At 39.5% G+C, this 24,221-nt stretch overlaps 1 protein-coding gene across 1 annotated transcript in view; it reads right to left on the reverse strand.

Moving 5' to 3' along the window:
• Positions 1 to 1,234: 1,234 nt before the first annotated feature.
• The window catches only part of LOC101889013 (dynein axonemal heavy chain 8), a 44,506-nt gene continuing 21,519 nt past the window's right edge, over positions 1,235 to 24,221 (reverse strand). Inside the window, exons 11-29 of the mRNA XM_005184828.4 lie at positions 21,947 to 23,263; positions 21,451 to 21,881; positions 21,165 to 21,385; positions 20,694 to 20,931; positions 15,257 to 16,338; positions 14,884 to 15,189; positions 14,494 to 14,828; positions 14,244 to 14,430; positions 10,972 to 11,593; positions 10,772 to 10,912; positions 10,420 to 10,709; positions 8,413 to 8,546; positions 7,728 to 8,354; positions 5,597 to 5,865; positions 2,661 to 5,533; positions 2,164 to 2,342; positions 1,894 to 2,109; positions 1,511 to 1,840; positions 1,235 to 1,448 (exon numbers count right to left, since the gene is read on the reverse strand). Coding sequence (XP_005184885.4) covers positions 1,323 to 1,448; positions 1,511 to 1,840; positions 1,894 to 2,109; positions 2,164 to 2,342; positions 2,661 to 5,533; positions 5,597 to 5,865; positions 7,728 to 8,354; positions 8,413 to 8,546; positions 10,420 to 10,709; positions 10,772 to 10,912; positions 10,972 to 11,593; positions 14,244 to 14,430; positions 14,494 to 14,828; positions 14,884 to 15,189; positions 15,257 to 16,338; positions 20,694 to 20,931; positions 21,165 to 21,385; positions 21,451 to 21,881; positions 21,947 to 23,263 — 9,924 coding nt within the window. The 3' untranslated portion in view covers positions 1,235 to 1,322. The remainder of the gene's footprint in view (positions 1,449 to 1,510; positions 1,841 to 1,893; positions 2,110 to 2,163; positions 2,343 to 2,660; positions 5,534 to 5,596; positions 5,866 to 7,727; positions 8,355 to 8,412; positions 8,547 to 10,419; positions 10,710 to 10,771; positions 10,913 to 10,971; positions 11,594 to 14,243; positions 14,431 to 14,493; positions 14,829 to 14,883; positions 15,190 to 15,256; positions 16,339 to 20,693; positions 20,932 to 21,164; positions 21,386 to 21,450; positions 21,882 to 21,946; positions 23,264 to 24,221) is intronic.

The following is a 24,221-nucleotide window of genomic DNA, read 5'->3' on the forward strand; positions in this document are numbered from 1 at the left end:
TGCCACGGTCGATCAATACGAGCTGAGAGCGATCATCGGCTGTTATGGCGGCCCACACCATCACCATGGCCGGCGCTTGAGTTCTGGTGGCCAACCGAAGGTGCACATTTTCAGCTCACCTTTTTGGCAAGTAAACACAATCAATTTGTTTGTTTACAAACTGCTGGACAACGAATGTTTTCTCACCGGAGAAAACCAAATTCGGCAGTTCACCACTTTCGGCCAAGCAGCCATGAAGCAACTCCTTAGCTCTTTTGGGTCTATTTTTTTCTGTTGCGGTGTTCTTGCACTTTTTGGAATTTCAATGACTTTACCTCGAGCTCATTTTGCAATATTTGCGAATGGAATATTGCGATATGTTCAGCTCACTGCGACGCGGGTTTCGATTCGCTTCTTTACTTTTCGAATCATTTCTGCTGATGTTGCTGTTTTCTTCCGTCCACTTCCTTGACGTCGGGATACGCTACCAGTATCATGGTAGCGAGCGATGGTACGAGACACAAAATATTTATTTACATTTAAATGCTGGAGTGCTCGAACGATAGCCACTTGTGGTTTTCCAGCCAAATATAAAAAATCACACTATCACGCTTGAATTCCATCACGAATAACTATTTTCTGGAAAAGTCTCACCAAAATGCTTTTGTATGCTTGTGAACAATATAATGAGCTGTCACTGGAATAATTTTAACAGATGTCGGGCGAGTAGCTTAGAAATGACAGCAGTCTGAAGTTGGTTGCAGTTTTTTCATCTCACCCTGTAGTATTTTTTGAGGATTTTTCCCAACCGATTTCACTCGCAAAAATGGAAGTGGAACCCACATTCAATGCCGATTCTCATCGTGATTTTCTAAAGAATATTTTCAAGTACTTGCAGATTTTTTTTAAGGATTTTAAGGACTATAAACGTATATTTTTAATAGAATTTTTTAGGACTTTGTGAGCAATTAACATGATTTAAAGGAATTTTCGAGGTCATTTAGGGCTTTAATCTTGAACATCTTAAATAGTATTTTTTTATTAACTCCCAGAGTTAAATACTTGGATTTTTTTTAAATATGTTTTTAGTACTCTCAGAGTTCGGAAAGACCTTAAAAGCTCCTATTAAGAAAGTCATTTTAATTTCTCAAAAAGTCCTTTAAAAAAATACTATTGAAAAATCTACGTTTATAGTCCTTAAAGCCTTTGAAAAAATGTTTTAAAACTCTTATCTGATAGTCTTTGAAAAAAAATATAAAAAGCATAAAAGGGATTTTTTTAATATTAATCTCAAATCAGTTTTTAAAAATATATTCAAAATTACAAAATATGTATATAATTCGTTATTTAATATCACACAACAGTGCGACGCCCCTCAAAATCCAATGATCCGGATGTTTAATGGTATTCAGCCACAGTGGTGATATGTAATTCAAATCTGTGCGATTGATTTTCTTGTAAACCGGACACTGCAAAAAAAAACAATTATTTCAATTTTTATTGGAAAAATCAAAATTCCAAAACCAATTACCGTATAAAGTTTCGAACTTTTGGGCGCCGTCGAATTTATGGCCGATATATGTACCACAGGCATTAGAACGTATAAAACCTTATTTGTCGATTCAACCAGACGTGATGTCTTGCGATCCCACCCAGCTCCATCCAAATACAGACCGTGGACATAGACACCCTCCTTGGGTGGTTTCTTACACTCCTCGGTACCGATTTTCAACACCTCATTTGTCATTGAAACCTGATCGAGAGCCCAGCCGTGATGGGCTCTGGCCACCTCTTGTTTCATGGCGGTAAGAAATCCCTGGGGATTAAAGAAACCCGACATCCAAAAGACCACGGGACGGGCCTGAAAGAGAGGGAGTTAAAAAGCGACGATCTGACGAATTTACGATGCCTTACCCCAAAACACCAGCCATGGAATTGGGCATTTCTTTCTAACAGCTCGGTAAACCAAAAACCCAAAGTTGAAGATGCCCAGCTGCCCTTTTGCCAAATGGCCGGTACCCGGGCATTGAATATATTGTCCAAGGCATCTCTCAGCTGTTCACTCATTATAATGGTGCCCTCAATGGCGAGTAACAGGTCTTTCAGGGTGCTGCGCACCAAAATGATAATCTGCAAGTGTTGAAAGTGTTACTTTAGACCATTAATTCTCCTGAAATTGAATACCTTTTGCATCCGATCAATTTCTTGCCTCAGGAAAATATTCATGGAGCTTAAAGCTCCCATTGCTCTCAGACGTTCCTTAACCTCAAACAGATCATAGGGCATTGGAGCTTTGCTTTGCATTTCTCTCACTTGACGAGCGACCTTATCCTCGCGGGTCTCCCCGCCGCCACCAGAAGATTCTGAAATAAAAAAAAATTATGAGAGGTGTAGAAGAGAGAATAAAAGCCTATCCGCATTTTTTTAAAAAAATAAATAGAAACCAATAGAAAATATCCCAAGACCTTTAAAATATCCTATATGTGGACGCTATGTAAAGCGGAAAATGGATCTGCATTGACAGTTGTTTTCGGGAGGATATATTATTTAGAAGGTACAAATAAATTATTAGGTGATTATAGAGTTCCTTCGTGACCTATATTCTGACTTAAGCTCAGTATCCAAATAACCTCAAACTCTCAAACCATTTCCAATTCGCCTCCCCCACCCCTCTCTCTTACCTTTCGGCTGGATCGACATAATTGTATCCAATATCGATCTGGTCGTATTTGTTTGATATGTTATCTCGGCATTCGAATGAAATCCATAGACCTGCGGTGGATCTATATTTGGCAGTTCTTCTATGGCCGCCAAATAGGCTTCCTGCTCCTTAAAGCTAAGGATTTTATAACCTTTGAAAAATTCAAAATTCTCTGCAAAGAGGTTATCGTGGAACCACACCCGGCCGAAGGTATTCAACAGACGTTTGTCATAGTCATCGGTTACACGGCCGCCATACTGCACCTCACCCAACATATAGCGTACGGTATTCCAACTGATACCCCTACCCGGCTCCAGATCATCCAAATGATTCTGTACAAACAGACAACTGGCATACCAATCGGCCGAATTGAATTCGTAGGGTATATTCCAGCCGAGAGGACCAAATTTACGACGTTCCTGGACCACCGAGTGGAGAAAGGAAATTGCATAGACCAGGGGATGATAGAATTCCGATTGGGAATAGTCCAGAAAGTCTTGCGACAAATTGCCATAGGTACGTTTGAGACCAGCCCTTACCCCGGCCGGGGGTTCATTGGTAAATTTCATCGACATTTGCAGCAAAGTTATGGAAAATCCCGGATGAGGTTCAGTGGTTATCCAAATACGGAAATCTGGATTATAGGCCGACTCCTCACCCCTCTCCAAATCGAGCAGGAGCAATGTCAACTCATGCATGTACTCCAAACCCAGATGACAATTTTGCAACAAAACCCAACCACCCTCCTCCAGGCACATGGACACCAATTTCCGGGAGTGTATCTCCTGACCTTGGCCCATTGATATGGGATAGCATTTCAGTTCATTTTTCTTGGCCAAGGCTTCAATATTTGAGGAGGGGTCAGAGCCCATGGAGAGGAAACAAATGATGGGTATCAAAGGTTTACTTTCCGAGAGAAGGCCATCAAAATTCAAAACCACTGGCTCGGCAAAACGTTCGCCCAACGAATGGCCAATGTATTGGCGACTTTGCGATAACGTTCGATCTGTACACCAGGAGCGTATCATTAGCAGACGGCGAAATGGATCCAGGCTGTTGTACCCATCGGGAATGACCTCACTTTCGGGGCACTCTTTTTTGTACCAATGGAACCAGGCTCGCTCGTTGTTCGATACTTTATTGAGCACCTGTGAGAAGGCTGGTAAATTGGATAGCTGGACCAAATTAAGCCAGGTCTCATCGGTGATCCATTTGTAGGGCACTGGGGGACAATCGTTGAGATTCAGGGCTGCTCCTCCTTTTATGAAATTTTGAAACTCCTCATAGCTTATCACCTCCATTTGACGATCTATGTTCAAGGCCATCAAGAGGACGAAAAGGAACTTATCCTTCTCATACAGACCCCGAGATTTGTAGCGATAGATCTCAAAAGTCAAATACTCTATGATGCGCTTGATACGCTTCTGGGTAATGTGGGTTTTGGCCGACAAATGCATACTGGCATCGAATCTCTCCAGGAATTGCACCAACGATGTCTGATACATCATGTTCACATTGGCCATGGAGCAGACAAGGAAGTAGAGGACACTGCCACGTGTTGCCACCGGACGATATTCCTCGCGGGCAACATTGATTTTCGCCTCGGTTATTTTGGCCACATCCAACTTCTCCTTGACATCAATGGCCGTGTTCTTGCTGGTGTTCAGGACCTCTATCACTGTGACATCGTCGAGCAGACTGCCCTGTGTGGTGGAAAGTTTGTGTAGAAGATTAGCCTCCAGCTCCTTCATCTTTTTCATATTTCCCGTAACAGTTTCCACCAAATTAGTGCGTTCCTCTTCCAGCTCCTTGCGTTCAGTGAGAATTACTCGACCCAGCAGCTGATCCTCGAGACCCTTCATGGTTACCGTGAAATCAATGATGGATGTTCGGGCAGATATTTCCGGCGAATACACAGGATTCGGTAGTTTGGTGGTGATGTAACACCGAAACGCTGCATTGTAATCGATCTCCTTGTCGCCCAGCTTGATTTTGTAGGTGGTGCCGACTTTCAGCAAATTGCGATCCAGCACATTATCCAAACAGGGATCCAGCTCCTCGGCCACATCCTCTATGATTACTGGCAGACCCAAACTGACGGCATCCTCAATGTGGGTACGGAAATAACGATGCGACAAATTGGTAACTATCAGACCATTTTCCTTTTCCTTGTTCTTGATCCAGGCCTTGCCCTGCGATTGGGGGTCAATGAGCAGGGGGAACCTCACTGCCTTGGTGGCAATTATGCCATTCTGTATGGACAACTCATCGGTGGGTAGACCCTGTAAATTCCACTCCCCAATCTGGGTGCGATCTGTCAGACTGTCAATAATGTTGAGATTTCCCGAAATCGGTATAAGACGTTCCATAATCTGTTTCAGCCACTGGGCCTGCAAATCGTTGCGATATTCCTGATTGAAGGGGCCCGTGTAGGAGAGAAAAGCCGTCAGCATAATTGTGTCACCTACCAAACGTTCCGTTTCACTCTTGAACTGGGCAATCTGCTCTGTCCAACGGATCTTCTCGCCAGCCAAGCCATTAATTAAAGCCGTGGCGGCATCCATTTTGTCTTGGCACTTTTTGGCCTCTTCCAGGACGGCATTTTTCTTGGCAATTGCCTCATCGAATTGTTGCTGGACTTTGGCCAACTCACGTTCCTTGGCAGCAAAAAGCTCTTCAGCTTCGCGCAGATCATTCGAAGCTTTGGCATGTTTGGCAGCTTGCACTGCCAAATTGGCTTTCAGTGGCAACACCTCCTTGTTCACCTCATAGTACTTGGCCATGGCAATGGTCCAGGACAGGAGACCAGCCACATTGCCACAGGCCACCTTGGCCGCCTCAAAGGTATACAGGCTAGGGAGGGGGGAAAGTTTGAAATTTTTAAAAAAAGCTCTAGTAATTTGAGATCACACCTACCTGTAATTAAAATATGGCAACATCAGATCGACCATTTCCGCATTAATGATATCCGTGGGATACTCCACGATTTTCTTTAGGAAACTTGTGTCGGACATCACCTTTAACGATTCTTCCCAGGAGCTTTGCAGGAATTGTTTCTCCATATCGGGTTTAATAGCTTTGATCCGCTTGCGAAACAGTATACAGACACAGTCCATGATGAGGGTAATCAAATAGGGCGGTTTGCCCAATTTTCGTACGGTGGCAATGTCGGCAGCTTTTATGGTCTGAAATACGAGGGGAGATTTTAAAATATTTTCTGAATTCAGTTTTTTATGGAAAAACAAGTAAGCAAAGGCTACAGTCGAGCGGGGCCGACCGTTGAATACCCTACAACACTATAATAAACGATACAGTTTATATAGGCGAGATACTCGAAAGAATTCCACAAGATATTGTGACAAATTATAAAAGAAAACCATCAGGTTCCGTTCTCTAATTTTCGAATAATAGCAACATAAACTAATTTGCTCATTTCCAATTTATTGGCAGATGTTGCACGTAAATGGTCTTCCTAGATCTGGAACCAATATTTCCCAAAGACCTATAATCTCTCAGAAGTGGCAAAAGATTAACATTTATTATTGGTTTTTGACTGAAACGCATCTATATGAGATACAGACATTTGACTATATCCTTCAACGAAAAATTTGTGAATTCTCCAAAAAGTCACTGGAATGGACATTTTCGTATTTTGTCTACAAAAGTTGGCAAACTATTTCGCACATTAAATATTTTTGGATGGCCATCCAAAACTGCTTGGCTCTTGCAATGTCCGGTAACCCCCATTCAAATGTGCGTGAGGGTCGGGCGATAATTACGACCTGCTGACAATTTTGCAGTTTTTTGGTCCATTTCAACCCCTAAATATATGGCGATCATCTCCACAAAGAGTAGGCTTCTATTCTGACCCTCATCTGATCCCCATGCAAAATTTCGTTAGGATCGGGCCATAAATGCGATCTGTATATGATATCCTGATATCCTAACTACTTAGTTTTGTTAGCTGTAGAAATATTACTAAATGTTTAATTCAAAATGAAAATATGCCAAAAATATGACAAAATTGAAAAAATATGAGAAAATTTTACAAAATCAATATTTTCATCTTTAGAGAGATATTTTTATGCGATTTTTTTAGACGTTTTTACTTTCCTGCCAAGAGGCCATTCTGAATTAATGAGAACTGTGGAAATCAGTTCAGCCGTTCTCGACATATAAGAGATTTTTCAAGCATATCTTCTTTGATAAACGTATATATCGCACATATTTTGCTATATATCCGTTTTGTTGGATGTTAATATCAATGTAAAGATCAGAAGTAACCTTGTCATGGCTTTGTGATTTCGCCGGGATTTAAAATATTCGCGGTTTAATGAAAATTTTTGAATTTTTTCAACACAAAATATACGGTCTATTTTACCCGCTAAATATTATCCGATGACCACCCAAATTGGTAGGCTTCTTCCCCGCCCTAAACTCTAGCTACATGCGAAATTCCGCGTCGATTGGTCTATAATTGCGACCTGTATAGCTACTGCAAAATCCGACATTTTTTCAGTATTTGGTCCATTTCAACCCCTAAACATTTAGCGATCATCTCCAAAAGAAATAGGGTTCTATTCTGACCCCAGACCCACCTCCATTCTAAATTTCGTGAAGATCGGGCCATAATTGCGACCTGTAGAGTGATTACAAATTAACATGGACAGACGGACAGACGGACAGACGGACAGACGGACGGACGGACATACATAGCTAGATCAACTCAGCTCGGCGAGCTAGGAAGATCCATATATACTTTCCTATGTGGGAAACCAATATTTCGAGGTGTTACATAATTTTTGGCCCAATCAAACTTATAATACCCCCAACACATAGTGTTGTAGGGTATAAAAATTGGTGAAGAGGATTTTTCAAAGGAAAGGTTTGTCGAATTCATTTTTTCTACAAAAAAAGTTAACAGAGTTCAGTATTTCTATAGAAAGAAATTTGGCGAATTCAGTTTTTCTATAGAAAAAGTTGGCTGAATTGATATTTTTTCATAGAAAAAGTTAGCGGAGTTCTGTTTCTAATTCTGTTGCCATACCTTCAAAGCCGCCTCGGCTTCCTCCAAGGCCGGTCGAGCCTTTTCCAATTTCGCCTCGGCCACCTCTTTGTCGGCCGATATAATCTTGACCAAAGCTTCCGCTTGGCCTTTCTTCTCCGCCACTTGGGCTTTAACTATTTCCGCTGCAGCCGTCGACTCGGCCACATTTTGCAACACCACTTCCGCCTCTTCGGTGGCCACCACAATAACCTTATTCATCTCAACTAAATCCTTTTTCAATACCGCCACCGATGCACCGGCCTCATCCAGCTTATCCAAACCCGACGACATACGTTCCGCCAACACTATGATATTCTCCTGTTTGTCTTTGTAGAGTTTTTTGTAACTCTCCAAAAATGAAATCAACGATTTGGGTGTAACAAAAGTCGTTCTGCGAAAACGTTCGAAATACGAGAGACATGTCTCCGAAACACTTTCATGTATCCAGCTCATGATGTCGATGACGCTCTCTTTGACCGTTGGTGCACAAACGATTTCGAAATTTTCAAGATAATGACGCGACACAGCTATGCGGGCATCTTCAGGCCATTTTTGGAACCAATCGATGACACAACCCGATATAAGGCCGGGGAATTTTAGAGAACGGGCTCGAAACTTTTCACCAATCTGGAAGGGGAGGGAGATTGTGGTTAGAAGGTATTTTTAATGAAGTTACGAAAATTACCGGTGAGAAACATAGGGCCACATGCAGATTGGAACGAGCAGTTGACAAAAAGAAATCGTAAAGATTATCCTGGGTTGGGGGACGTCGCGGTTGTTTCTTCTTCATAATGGGTATGATTTCGTTGTAAATCTCATCTGTAAAATTTCAAGACATTATTTAAAGCAAAAAAGCTGCAAGTTCGGTCGGACCGAACTTTGAATACCCTCCACCATTTGGAAAGAATTTGGCAATTTTCAAAAAAAAAAATCCGTTAAAAATTCTGTTAAAGTCTTAAAAATACTGAATATAGACAGATATTAGGGCCTATCCGACGATGTGGACCTGCATAGGCAAACTCCGTCATAAGCCATTACAATATTCAAATACGAAACTTGAAACAATTCCGGTGAATAGTGTCGCTAAAATCATTAAAATACCGAATATCGGGAGGAACCGTTATATGAGTGCTATACGAAGACGTGGACCTGCACAGATAATTTTCTGTCACAGGCTGTAGTACTCATTATGAACTTCAAGTACTAAATTTGAAACAATTCCGGTAAATAATGTCGCTAAAATCATCAAAATACCGAAAATCGGAAGGTACCGTTATATGAGGGATATACGAAGACATGGACCTGCATGGACAATTTTCTGTCCTAGGCTGTAGTATCAATTACGAACTTCAAATACAATATCTGAAATAATTCCGGTGAATAAGGCCGCCAAAATCATCTAAATACCGAAAAAGGGAGGTACCGTTATATGGGGGTTATACGAGCGCGTGGACCTGCACAGACAATTTTTTGTCATAGGCTGCAGTATCCATTACGAACTTCTAATACCAAATTGGAAACATTTCCGGAGAATAATGTCGCTGAAATCATAAAAATACCGAATATCGGGAGATACAATTATATGGGGGCTAGACGAAGGCGTGGACCTGCACGGACAATTTTCCGTCATAGGCTGTAGTATCAATTACTAACTTCAAATACCAAATTTCAAACAATTCCGGTGAATAATGTCGCTGAAATCATAAAAATACCGAATATCGGGAGGTACCGTTATATGGGGGCAATACGAAGACGTGGACCTGTACAGACAATTTTCTGTCATAGGCTGTAGTATCCATTACGAACTTCAAATACCAAATTTGAAACGATTCCGGTGAACAATGTAGCTAAAATCATCAAAATACCGAATATCAGGAGGTACCGTTATATGGAGGCTATACGAAGAGGTGGGTCTGCATAGACAATTTTCTGTCATAGGCTGTAGTATCCATTACGAACTTCAAATACCAAATTTGAAATAATACCGGTAAATAATGTCGCTGAAATCATGAAAATACCGAATATCGGGAGATTATTCTGGTGGGGTTCATATTACGAATTTGAGGGACTTAAACACCAAATCGGATGAATCCTATATATATCGGACCTATAGCTATATCTGAACCGATTTTCTCCCAATTCGATATACTTGTTTCTGGACTAAATTCGGTTGAATATACCAAAATGCAGGTCTTTTGGACTGATATTGGCCATTTGGTGCACAATTAACCCGAAATCGGTTGAAGATATATATGGGAGCTATATCTAAATTTGAACCGATTCTTACCAATTTCAATAGGGTTCATCCAAATTTTTTTGTTAGGAAATTTCATCTCAATCGGATAATAAATGTGTCCTGTATTTTGTTCCCAAACTACATGGACGGGCGGACTGACAGGCATAAATTGACTCAGAAAATGATTCTATGAAGATCCTCAAAAGTAACTAGGGGCCTATCTCGCTTCCTTCTCCATGTTACAAACAAATGCACAAAGACATAAAACCCTTACCACTGTGTGGTGTAGGGTTTATATATGTAGGGTATTAAATTTTATCAGCAGAGTTTCTTAAAATTACCAGATAAGAATTTTTCATAAAAAACTCAATGAATTTTCCCAAAAATATTTCATTTTTTATTCCCAAAAAAATATGTTTCCCAGAATCAAGTTTTCATCGACCTTGTCTCACTTACCCATTTCATCTTTGGCAAAGAGGTTGGCGATTTCACCCGAACTCAAAATATTATTTATGAATTCCAAAAAGGCTTCGTCCTTTATTTCATTGTCGGTGAAAATAAATGTTATGCCCTGGCCCTCCAAACCGGCTGTGCGATACAAATATTTCAAATCGTCGATTAAATTACCGGCATTGTAGGCACGAGTCAAAGTGATTTGAAAGAATTTATAGCCGGCAATGAATGAGGCCAGACGGGTCAGACTCTGTTTTCCCGAGCCACCAACACCGACAAGTAGGGCGTTGCCACTGCAAGAACAACAACAAACATTTAATCTCCAGAGAAGAAAAAGAGAAAAAGTATAAGTTACCGTGGCATGCTCAGAATACGCGACACAATTATCAAATGAACCAAGGCATCATGGAAGAAGACCATATCCATATGGAAACCACGGACATACTCATTGAATTGGCCCATGTACCACAACACCCGATCTTTGACCTGGTCCATGCTGTAACAACATTAAAAATCTTACAACTTTCTCAGTTTCAATTTACCTCACACCCTTACCTTGGTATCTCCTCATAGATTTTCGGTGGTTCCAGCGATATATCCTCATCATCTTCCTGGGCATCCGGCGGATCCCTGAGAAAATCAACAAAGAATGTCTCATCCTCGGGAAACGCTTCCCAATACTCTTCACTCAAATTCGCCCGAACATCCTTTTGCATGCGATCGATAAACCATTTGGTGTCCTTATAGTCAGTAAAACGATCGGCAATTACACGAGTGCATTCATGACGCCACAGCTTTAAAACATCCGATACCGTCTGACACTCTTCACTGGCCACCTTCAGCATACCTTCCCAAATGCGTGACAAATCACGCAAATTAAAAACGTAATGGAAATTCGATGGTGTCGGCAACATTTTCACTTTGACATTTTGCCAAAAGATTCGAGTCAGCGGCACCAGTTGGGGTATCAGCTCGACAACTTCGTCCTTAAAGCGGGCCGCACAGAAATAACCACTGCCAATTTGACTGAATATTTGATCCATGGAATTGTTGCTGGGCAGCGTGCAATTGAAGATGGCCATGTGTCGCTTCAAACGATGTGGTATGTCATTGCGGCCACCGCCCGGATGGATCATGGCAGCCAATATTTGAATGTCCAGTATTGTGGAAAAGTCACCTGGGTGGGAAAAGGCGTGGAGGTAAGTTGGGGAAGAAATTTAAATGATTTTGTTTTTCTTATAGAATTGAATTGAATTTTTCCTTCGAAAAAAAACGAAGAATTGATTTTTCTAATTAGAAAAACTCCGGCGAATTGATTTTTTCCATAGGAACTAATAATCGGCGAATTGTTTCATAGAAATAAAAATCAGCGAATTGACGGCGAAACTTATATGATTTTGTGTTTCTTTTTAGAATTTAATTGATTCTTTTCCATAGAAGAAATGTGGCAAATTTTCCATAGAAAAAAATGGCGAATTAGATTTTCTTCATAGCAAAAAATGGCGAATTATATTTCTTCATAGAAGAAAAACGGCGATTCTACTTTTGTTTCATAGAAAAAATCGGCGAATTAATTTTTTTCATAGAAACAAAACTCGGCGAACTAACTATTTTTATAGAAACCAAAATCCTATAGTAAAAAGTCAGGCGAATTGGCTTTTTTCCTATAGAAAAAAGTTCGGCTAATTGACTTTTTTTCCTATAGAAAAAAGTTCGGCTAATTGACTTTTTTTCCTACAGAAAAAAGTTCGGCGAATTGTCTTTTTTCCTATAGAAAAAAGTTCGGCGAATTGTCTTTTTTCCCATAAAAAGAGTTTGGTAAATTGACTTATTTTCTATAGAAAAAGAGTTGGGCGAATTGTCTTTTTTCCTACAGAAAAAAGTTGGGCGAATTATCTTTTTTTCCTATAGAAAAAGAGTTCGGCGATTTGTCTTTTTTCCTATAGAAAAAAGTTCGGCAAATTGTTTTTCTCCTATAGAAAAAAGTTCGGCGAATTATTTTTTTCCTATAGAAAAAAGGTCGGCGAATTGTCTTTTTTCCTATAGAAAAAGAGTTTGGCGAATTGTCTTTTTTCCTATAGAAAAAGAGATTGGCGAATTGTCTTTTTTCCTATAGAAAAAGAGTTGGGCGAATTGTCTTTTTTCCTACAGAAAAAAGTTGGGCGAATTGTCTTTTTTTCCTATAGAAAAAGAGTTCGGCGAATTGTCTTTTTTCCTATAGAAAAAGAGTTCGGCAAGTTGACTTTTTTTCTATAGAAAAAAGTTCGGCGAATTGTATTTTTTCCAATAGAAAAAAGTTCGGCGAATTGTATTTTTTCCTATAGAAAAAGAGTTCGGCAAATTGACTTTTTTCTGTAGAAAAAGAGTTCGGCAAATTGACTTTTTTCTATAGAAAAAGAGTTCGGCAAATTGACTTTTTTTCTATAGAAAAAGAGTTCGGCAAATTGACTTTTTTTCTATAGAAAAAGAGTTCGGCAAATTGACTTTTTTTCTATAGAAAAAGAGTTCGGCAAATTGACTTTTTTTCTATAGAAAAAAAGTTCGGCGAATTGTCTTTTTTCCTTTAGAAAAAAGTTTGGCGAATTGTCTTTTTTCCTATAGAAAAAAGTTTGGCGAATTGTCTTTTTTCCTATAGAAAAAGGTTCGGCGAATTGTCTTTTTTCCTATAGAAAAAAGTTTGGCGAATTGTCTTTTTTCCTATAGAAAAAAAGTTCGGCGAATTGTCCTTTTTCTTATAGAAAAAAGTACGGCGAATTGTCTTTTTTCCTATAGAAAAAATTTTGGCGAATTGTCTTTTTTCCTATAGAAAAAAAAGTTCGGCGAATTGTCCTTTTTCCTATAGAAAAAAAGTTCGGCGAATTGTCTTTTTTCCTATAGAAAAAAGTTCGGCGAATTGTATTTTTCCTATAGAAAAAGCGTTCGGCGAATTGACTTTTTCTATAGAAAAGGAGTTTGCCGAATTTATTTTATTTTTTCATAGAACAAAAAATCGGCAAAATGACGAATCTTTCCTATAGAAAAAATTACAGCGAATTGACTTTTTTCTATAGAAAATAAAATCGTCGACTCGACTTTTTTGTTATAGACAACAAAATCCTTTTATTCTAAAGAAAAAAATCTGCAAATTGATACGAATTACTTATTTTTCTGAAGAAAAATTGCGTATTTTTCTAAAGACAAAATGCTGGCGAATTGCATATTTTTATATAGAAAATTTTTTGCCGAATTACCTATTTTTCCAAAAAAAAAATCGTGAGTTGCCTATTTTCCAAAGAAAAAACTTTGGAGAATTACTTATTTTTCTAAAGGAAAGATTTCGGCGAATTGTCAATGTTTCTAAAGAAAAGTGTGCGGCGAATTGGCATTTTCTAAAAAAAAAATAAGCGAACTGCCTATTTTTCTAAAGAAACATTTTGGTGAATTATCTATTTTTCTAAAGAAAAGAGTTCGGTGAATTACTTATTTCTGTTAAGTAAAAGATCAGGCGAATTGCCCCTTTTTCTAAAGAAAAAATGTTTCTAATGAAAAAAATTGACTCTTTTTCTAAATATAAAAAACTCCGGCGAATTGCCTATTTTTCCATAGAGAAAAATTCAGCGAATTGCCTATTTTCCTAAAGAAACAAGTTCGACGCTCTGCCTATTTTTAAGGAAAAGGTTGGGTGAATTTCCTGTTTTTCTAAATTAAAAAAAAATTTGGCGAAAAGCTCATTTTCCTATAAGAAAATTGTTTATATTTTTCTATAGAAAAATGTTTTTTTTATAGAAAAAATTTCCGAAAATTTCAGCGAATTTCGAAAATTTATCTAATCCTCTTTAAGTTCTCACCTGGTTTATCCAAAGAATAAAATCCTCTCTGCTCGATCATTTGGCGCACAATTTCATTGGTTATCTGATCGCCCCAGGCATTTATAACCGGCATGTTGATATCGTCGATAAATATGGTCATTGATCTCTGACCAGGTGGGCCATAGGTGGTGCCTACCCTCTTTTCAACATAGGATTCAATGATTCGCTAAAAGATATTTTAAGAATAAAGCAATAAAAGAGTTCCTCCCATTTTTCCCATCCTCAATACCTGATACATATTCGGCGTGGTGGCCGATGAAAAATTAAAAGATTTCGACAAATGAAACTCGGGATCATAGTTGGCCATATATCCCTTGATCATTACGGTCTTGGCTGTACCCTGTTCACCGATCAACAGCACCTGTTTCCTTTGCTTGGCAATGTTGTGCATTAGAAAGGCGGTTCGAACGTTGTCAACATTCGGCACTAGAATTGAAGAGAATTCAGGTATCGAATCTTCGGGGTAAATGAATTTTTCTACACGATTATTCCAATGCTGCCAGTTGCCACCCTCGTCAACATAATATTCGAAGACGGTCTCTCCGGGTTGTTTTTTGGGCCATTCTAGGAGGGGAAATGGTTAGAAAAAAATTAAAAAAAAATCCTGTTTCAACTTTACTCAATTTCGATGGATGCTTCAGGAAGAATTCCTCCAATTTATCGCGCTCATTGATTTCCAGCACCGCTCCCAATGTCCACATCATGGAAAAGAGAAAAGTTCTCTCCAAAAATCTCTCCGATCGATTACTGCAATCGCTCAGCAAGCCATCCATAATTTCCAGCAGCTGTTTAATATAAATCGCCTCCAGAATTTTCATTTTGGCAATTAGCTTGGTCTGCAGATACAAATGGGCCTCATCGTATATGGCAGTAAAGCAGCGGCGGAACACATCCTGTTCGAAAGGGGGCTGGCGTCTGACCCAAGCTAGAAAAAATCAATTGATATCAAATGCCTAATTTCGCTAAGGGAGAAAGACCCCCTCGCCACCTACCCTCCATATAAACATTCCATTTCAGCACCGATGAACTCATAAAGGTCATACCCACCCTGGAAACCGTGGCCGGCGATGCATTGTCCACATTGTCCGGCTCAAACACCAATTTCGAATTCTCAGCCATTTTGATGCGATCACCATTGGCCAAGGTCAGTGTCTTGTTGTCATCCAAAACAGAATTCAAATTCTCAATCCACACTGCATCCACGGGGCCATCCAAAACAATCCAAGTGTTTTGATGTTTAGGCACCTTCAATGAGCGCCTCCACAGAGTGGAGAAAATACCATCCGTCCAATCGTTGGTGGCCACATCCAAACGGCCAAACATTTGTGGGGCCGTTATGGCCTTGGGATTCATTCTCATCTCCTTGTGCGGGTGGCCCATTTCCGTAAAGCACCGCAGCATGGCAATGGTGCAACTGGTCTTACCCGATCCCGTTGGACCCATCAACATGAGGCCATGTCGCACCAGCGATGTTTCATACAGCTGAACCACCTTTAGATTCCATTCCGGATTGTTGACATAACCCAAATCCTCGGTCACCTTGCTAAGGGCCCTTTGCAAATCCTTGTGGGCAGCCGTTGTCAATTTTATGCCCGGAAACATATCTTCAATCAGAGACAAAAATAATCCCTCATCCTCATCGATGAGCTTGGAGACATTCATGTCACGCAGGACACGCATTACAATCGTTTCCTCGGTATCACTAGCATTGGCCCGTTTCTGGGCACCCAGCGTCCGCAGAACCGACAATATGTTCCGCAACCCGAAATCATAATGGACCTGCTTGGAGAGTTGTTCCTCGCACAATTTGTAGAGGGTAAAGAATTTGCGGGATAAAACTAGATTTTCTTTAAAACCACAACTGGCCAATTTGACACGAATGATAATGGCTCGATCCGGTACCATCATGGCCACCGTTCGGAACATAATTTTAAGATTCTCAGGTAATTCTTGGCGACCAGCATAGCCGGGATTCATGGTAATAAAAAGGCCAAATTCTGGATTAAGGGTAACCAAATCACCATCGCTGAAGATAAAAGAGGTTCGCTTCTCCTTGCGCGCTGTCAGAACAATGCTAAAAAATAAAGTGAACGTTGGGTTAAAATACAAAATTCAAATTTCAGATTTTCAGCTCTATCCCTTCCTCATATATCAAATTTAGTACTTTTTAGTACGTATTTCCCAAACCACTACCCAATCTCAATATCAGTACCATTAGTACATTTCGTACGCTTGCTGAACAAATTTCCAACCCCATTTAGTACAGTTCTTATGCTTAGTACTCATTTCCAAAGCTCGCCTCTTACATCAACCCCATTTTCAGGAATCGATTCTAATAAATTTTTTTGAAGATTTTCCCACGATACGTTCACATAATTCCAAATGGTACCAAATTTATCAAAGACTCTCACTCCAAATTTCAGATTTTCAGCTCTATTTTCCTTCCCCAAATAGTCAAGTTAATACTATTTAGTACTTTTTATTCTCTTTAGTACGTAATTCCAAATTCCCCGCCATGTATCCTAATGCCAAATTTTGACTTCCAACTCAATCCCTTACCCAAAATCCAGATTTAGTACCATTTGTACACTAGCTGAGAGACCGCAATACCAATTCAACATCAATCCGTTCAACCAACGTACCATTTAGTTCAGTTGTTACACTTGGAAACATTTCCATAAACCCCTACTTATGTATATCAACAATACATACCAAACTTAGCTTTTATACCGAATGTCAAGATTTCAGCTGAATCCGTTCAGAAAATACCAAAAGGTACGAAATATAGTGCATTTTAATACACATCTATTCCAAATTTCCAAAAACCCAGCCTTTTCTCACTGACCAACATTGACTCGAAATCAAAATCCTATTGAATCTTATGTCAAAATTTGATAGTTTCAGTTCTATTGGTTCACCCAAATCCAAATTGTACCAAATTTAGTACCATGTAGTACACATGCGAACCAATTTCCATACCTACCTACTTCATATAATTCAAAAGGAATGCTATTTTCAAATTTTAGAATTCGAATTCAACAGTTCTCCCAAAATTTAAATTGTACCAAATTTAGTACACATAAGTACAAATTTCCAAAACTTCCTACAACCCAAATTTCCAAAATTATCTCCATACCTCAATCATACAAACCCCCTTATCCTTATTTCTAAATTTCTCAGTTCCAGTTCTATCGGTTCACCACAATTCCATTTTGTACCAAATTTAGTACCATTTACTACACATACGCACAAATTTCCATAACCTGCATCATACAATCCAAAAGAAATTTTATTTCCCAATTTCTGGATTCCAGCCCTATCAATTATCCAAATTATCCCAAATTTAGTACCATTTAGTACACATAAGTAGGAATTTAGAAAGCTTCCTACATACCCCAATCCTATATTTCAAAGGTAATCTAAATTCCAAAATTTCAGGATTGCAGCTCTTTGGTTCACCCAAATCCAAATTGTACCAAATTTAGTCCAATTTAGTACACATACGCACAAATTTCCACAACAATCTGCATCATACAATCCAATATAAATTTTATTTCCAAATTTCAGTACTCCATCTCTACCAGCCAAAATTTAAATTGTACCAAATTTAGTACCATTTCGTACACATAAGTACGAATTTGTAAAAGTTCTCACACTCTAAATTTCAAAAACTTTCTCCATACCTCAATTATAAAATCCCATAGAATCTTACCTCCAAATTTTAAAGTTCCAGACCCATCGATTCACTGAACTCCAAATTATCCCAAATTTAGTACCATTTAGTACACATAAGTACGAATTTAGAAATCTTCCTATATACTACAATCCTTCACTCCCAAAGAAATCCAAATTCCAACTTTGAAGACCCCCCCTATCGGTATACCCAAATAAGAATTCTACCTTTTGTACCATATAGGTCACATAGGTATGAATTTCCAAAACTTCCCTAACACTCCAACTCTACACTCCAAATTTCCAAAACTACTTTCATACCCCAGTTATACAATCCCATATAAGTCTTATTTCCCAATTTCAGAATTCCAGCTCTATCGGATCACCCTAAATTCAAGTTTTACCAAAAATAGTACACATAAGTACAATTTTCTATAACAACCTGCATCATACGATACCATAGAAATCGTTTCTCCAAATTTTAAGATTTCAGCTCTACCGGTTTACCCAAATCCAAATTTAGTACCATTTTGTACACATAAGTACAAATTCAAAAAAGCTTCCCACATACCCCAATTTTTATACTGCAACAATAATCCTAATTTCAAATTTCAGCATTTCCTCTAGATCGATACACCCAAAACGATATCAGTACTAGTACTATTCGTGGACATAAGTACAATTTTAAAAAATTGCCTCCATATCCCAATCCTTCACTAAGCCAGTAATGTTAATTTCAAATTTCAGGATTCCAGCTCCATCTGTTCCTCCAAAATTCAAATTGCACCAAATTTAGTACCGTTTATTACTTTTCGTATACCTGGGAACACACTTTCAAGATTACTTCCTCACATAGGACCTATTCCTCAACCTTGATTCCCATTCCAAATTTCTAGTTTTTAACTCAAACCTTTCATTTGATACGAAATGGTACCAAATGTGGAAAATTCTAGTACTTATTGTACACTTATAGTAAGAATTTCCAAAAAGCCTTTGGTACATTCATCATACACTCCATTAGTGACCCTCATTCCAAACTTAAAGGTGAGAATACATAAAACGCTTTTTTGACTGGCTTAAGTCATCGGCTAGTTTCTTCGGAAAGGAACAAAGGAGTGTAGGGACAAAATCGAACTAATTCAACATAAACTCTCTTATTTCTCTACGAAGCCAGCCAGCCGATGGCTTAAGTCAGTCAAAAAAGCGTTTTATGTATTCTCACCTTATGAGATTTAGCTTTACTTATTCTTCAAATACAAATGGTAATGGCATATTTAGTAACCTTTAGTGCTTTTCGTACCGTTCTAATACGAATTTCCAAAAACACAACCTTATCTGACATCTTCGCACCCACAGTGACCCTCACTCAAAATCAAGTCTGAATGGAATCGAATGTTAATTTCACATTTTATGAGCTTCATGGATATTCAAATTTTTGATCCTTTGTGGGCAAGGTACCAGAAGGAGTGAACCGATATATCCCATCTTCGGAATGTGTAAAATATGAAGTGAACCGGATGCTTATTTCGGATTTTGTAATCGTTTTGGTTATGCAAAATTTTAACGTTTGGTGGGTCCGATCTCTACCATCTTTATAACATATAAAGATGGAAAATATTGAGATGTGCCAAAATATTGAACCTTTGTGGGGGAGATACCAGAAGGAGAGGGCCGATATAAAACATCTTCACAGCAGATCTTAGAAATAATGGGATATGTAGAAATAATAGGATACGTGAAATATGAAGCGAATCGGATGCTTATTTCGGATTTTATAATCGTTTTGGATATTCAAAATTTGGACCCTTTGTGTGAGAGGTACCAGAAGAAATGGTCCGATCTCTACCATCTTTATGACAGATCTTACGTTGATGGAAATATTGAGATGTACCAAGTTTGATTGGAATTGGATGTTAAATTCGCGTTTTACCAGCTTCATATATATTAAAAATGTTGACCCTTTGTGGGGGAGGTAACAGAAGGAGTGGACCGATCTTGGCCATTTTCACACCTGACCTAGCACTGGAGCAAATATAAGGATTTGCAAAGTTGGAGCAAAATCTGCTTATCCTTTCTCTTTCTGTGCAGCAAAATATTTGTTTGCAAATTTCGACCTTTTGTGGTGGAGGTACCAGAAGAAATGAACCGATATTGCCCATAACCGAACGCGATCTAAGTTTGAGAATAATATTACGAAGTTACCAAATCGGATACTCCCTTCAAGAGTTATCGTGAGCATCAGCCAGCCAGACAGATGGACGGATGAATGGACACCCCTAGATCGACTACAAATGTCCTGAAACGACCTTTATTTCGAAACGACCCTTATTTCGATGAGGCACGTTTTGGCCGTATCAAATGCTATATATACCCTCTCTAACCATATGGTTGAGGGTGTAAAAATCGTAAGAGTCTTTAGGCGAATGACATGGTATCTTTCGGGTTCTCAGGCGGAATCATAACCTTCTTCACCTGAAAACCCACAATATCATGGAATTTTGTTCCATGAAATTTCCCATATCTAGATCGGGACCAAGAAATGTAAATGTGAAGAAGTTGTGTCAGCATGTTGATAACTGCTGTAGCGCCCAACGTGTAGCAGTGGCGCCCAACGTGTACCTAACGAACAATATTAACCGCAATTCTGCACTGTTTGCATTTAAAGATTTGAGCTAGGCCAATTCTTATTCTAACTGACATAATCCTCAATTCGAATTGTAAAGAATCCGAACAATAGAACACTCATCCAATACTTACTAAATTTGTTGAGCCGCCACAGAGAGTACGGGCAGTTCAATTCGATTGAATTCATCAAAACATCCCCATGATCCGGACTGAGCCAAACCCTTGTAGATACGACCCAGGCCACGAAAATCCATTTGATCCGAACAATTGAATACCACAACCAGTTTACCCAAGGCCCGACCCATGTCTTTGGTGGTTTCTGTTTTTCCAGTACCAGCGGGACCGGCTGGGGCACCGCCCATTGACATGCCTGCAAAAGTTGACAACAGGGAATGAAAGTATTGCTCTCTAAAATACACCAGATTACAGGAACTTCTTAGGAAACCAAATGGTAAAAAATTAAATTTTAAGAACATTTTGAAGTGTCCGGTACTCCATGGCCACCACTGGTACCCCCATGGCCACGATCTGTAATGCAATTATCCTTGTTTTCTTTTTCAATATAAAGTTCAAACCATTGATTCTGTGACACCAAAAACTTACCAATAGCCTGGGCCAGCGTAATATAACAACGATCCGTCAATGGGGTTATGGCCAATCTCTCCGTGACCCCCAGATATTCATTTTGGTATATAAAGTTGACATCGGTAATGCCCACAATAATGTCGTCATTCTCATCGTTATAATAGAAACGGGCCTGTTTCTGCCACTCAAAGTCACCGGCGGAACGGATGCGCATGTTACACAAATCGTCAAAGATATCCCTGAAATAAAAATTTAACAAGATATAAATATTCCGCCCTCGGCCTCCTCCCCCTCCCTCACCCACCTCTGATGCACATGTATTGTCACCATGGTCTCGAAACGAATCCGATCCAAGGGAGTCAAGTCCTTCACCGTCAAGTCGATGAAATGATTTAACAAATTCAAAAACTTGGTATTCGTTCGCTTCATAATACCCTTGTCGGTGCGACATTTACGCAGGGCATATTCGGCATCTCGCGTCCACAGCAACTGGACACCAATGATGCCAGCCTGGCCACAGAATGAGGCAAATTCCTCGGCAAAATTAAACTGAGGATCATTGAGGCTAACTGCCATGCCGGCCAGTACGGTACGCATTGTGTCCTGCATTTCTTTGAGCAGACGATTCAACCAGATTTCAACACTGCCCACGCACTGGACAGGATTTTCCAGGGCAATTTTTTCATGATTTGAAGAATTCAGAGCCACAATGACATCGGTGCCCTGGAAGTCAACCTGGAAAAATAAATTATTAATCACTCCCGCCTAAAGATGTTACTCCTCCTCCCCCTTCCCCTTACATATGCCACCGCATCGAAAATACTCAACAAATGCTGCTGAATCGAGGTAGGGTCCGATGACTGACCCAATATCTCCAACAACACCGGATCCGACACAAAAAAGAAACGTGGAAACAACAATCTCTTCGATTCCAAGTACCCTGTCAAAGATTTCTGACAAGTCTCCAGCTGATCCAAGAGCCAAGTCAAGGTATTGGCCAAATTCTCATCTGCCGTACAACACTCCACGGCATTGGGTATCTCACGGGCCCGGTACATAATCTTGACATAATTCTTGTCGATGTTTGTGAAACGCTTCGCTTCCATAGGCAATTGCTTGGCTATATCACCACCCACAAACACTGCCTCCAGGTAAATCCACAGATTTTGAACCATTAACCATTTTTCCAATATCTCTCCGGTATTGACCAATTTACTTAGCCACAATTGGATGTCCTTTTTAAACGGGGCATTGTAGCGATTCGATGACAATGAATTCATGACCATAATGCTATCCTCCAGGGCAGCTATAATCTCCAGAGTCTCGCCACCCTTCAGCACTAGCTCGCCGCGATTTTTGAACATTCCCAATTGAATATTCACCACCGACCAATCCACGATGACCTGTTTCAATTTCGCCTCAATATCCAATTCCTTGCCCGCTCCCACACAGATATCCTCCACGTCCTCCTTGTTCTGTAAAATCGGTGCCTCCAACAACCTTCCCAAGGTAAACTTAAAACTTGTCGGATCAAAATCGGTTTGCAGCAGAGCATTTAGCCGCACCCAATGTCTCTCCTTCATGGCCTTGTTGGTCATCAGCTCCAGCAGCGGACATGTCTCATTGAAATCATCGATTTTTGTCTTCAACACAATATATGCCGGCCACGTTTGCATGCCTTTGGGCAATTTGCGACAACGCACCTGGAAGTCAGCCAAATCGGTGGATATTTTCTCAATGTCCACCTCGGACCAAGGCATTTCGTAATAATCGGCAATGGTTTTCAACACCTGAATATACAGCGAATACAAACGATTCAAATAATTGAATTCTCGTTTCCTCTGATGCAGCAGAGGATAATCGGTGACAGGCAGGCCGAACAGCTTCTCTCCACTGTTGTACATTTCATATTTACGCCACAGCTCGTCGAAACGATTCTGAAAGAGGAACACACGATCACTGGCCTCCTTTGCCGAGATGCCATCAACCATTGGTCCATTGGCCTCAAAGTCGATATTGAATTGTTCAAATTCTTGAACAAATTCGGCAATGCCATTGGTTAGTTCGGTAAGTAGGGGACCCTCCATTTCGGCAATACGATTCGAGACGTTTTTGGTCTGTGAGGGGGGTAATAGAAAATAAAAAGGGGGGAAATGAAATTCATTAAAATTTTAAAATGAAAATGGGAACGGAGTTGAGAGTTATAAGATGGCGATACGGTAATGTTTTGGAGACCTATTCTGAAAATAGAGTGTCTCTAATAGTTTATTTTCGTAAAACGTAGATTGGAACTTTCACATTTCAAATTCTGGGGGGAGACCTAAATGGTAAAAAGCTACAGATTCCATGCAGAATAGTAACCATTTTGGAAGTGCCGGCCCCTAGGGACAACCCTGCCGCCAACGTCCCTGATTATATTATATATTATAGGTATATCAATCAAAGGCAAAAGTTGACTTTTCGATCTTCTGATATCGATCCCATCAGTCAAAAATAGATTTTGTATTTCCAAATAAAAGTCGATTTCGATTTTTATACCCTCGACCATACATAGTATCGAGGGTATATTAAGTTCGTCATTCCGTTTGTAACTCATTGAAATAATAATTTTAGACCTAACAAAGTATACATATTCTTGATCAGCGTAAAAATATGATAGGATTTAGATTTAAAACGAATTAATATAGGGAGATTAAATTTTGCACAGTTCAGTCCTTTGTCTGCAACCGGGTCAAGTTCGAAGGTGGGCTTTATTGGTCCACGATATCATATAGCCCTCATATAATGGTAGCCCTCGATATTCGGTATTTTTATTATTTAAACAACATTTTTTACCGGAACATTTTTTACCGGAATGGTCCACGTCCACATATAACGGCGCATTCCTTTATTCGGTATTTTAATGATATTAGCCACCGAAAATGTTTCTAATTTTGGATTGAAAGTTCGGCCTATGACAAAAAAAAATTACTTATGCAGGACCCTTCTTCGTATTGCCCCCATATAAAGGTATTCCCTTGAGTGGTATTTTTCAAAACAATTTTTTTTGGGAATATTTCAAGTTCCTTCATAATA

This window comes from Musca domestica, unplaced genomic scaffold (assembly GCF_030504385.1).
Source record: "Musca domestica strain aabys unplaced genomic scaffold, Musca_domestica.polishedcontigs.V.1.1 22, whole genome shotgun sequence".
In the NCBI taxonomy this organism is placed as follows: Eukaryota; Metazoa; Arthropoda; class Insecta; order Diptera; family Muscidae; genus Musca; species Musca domestica.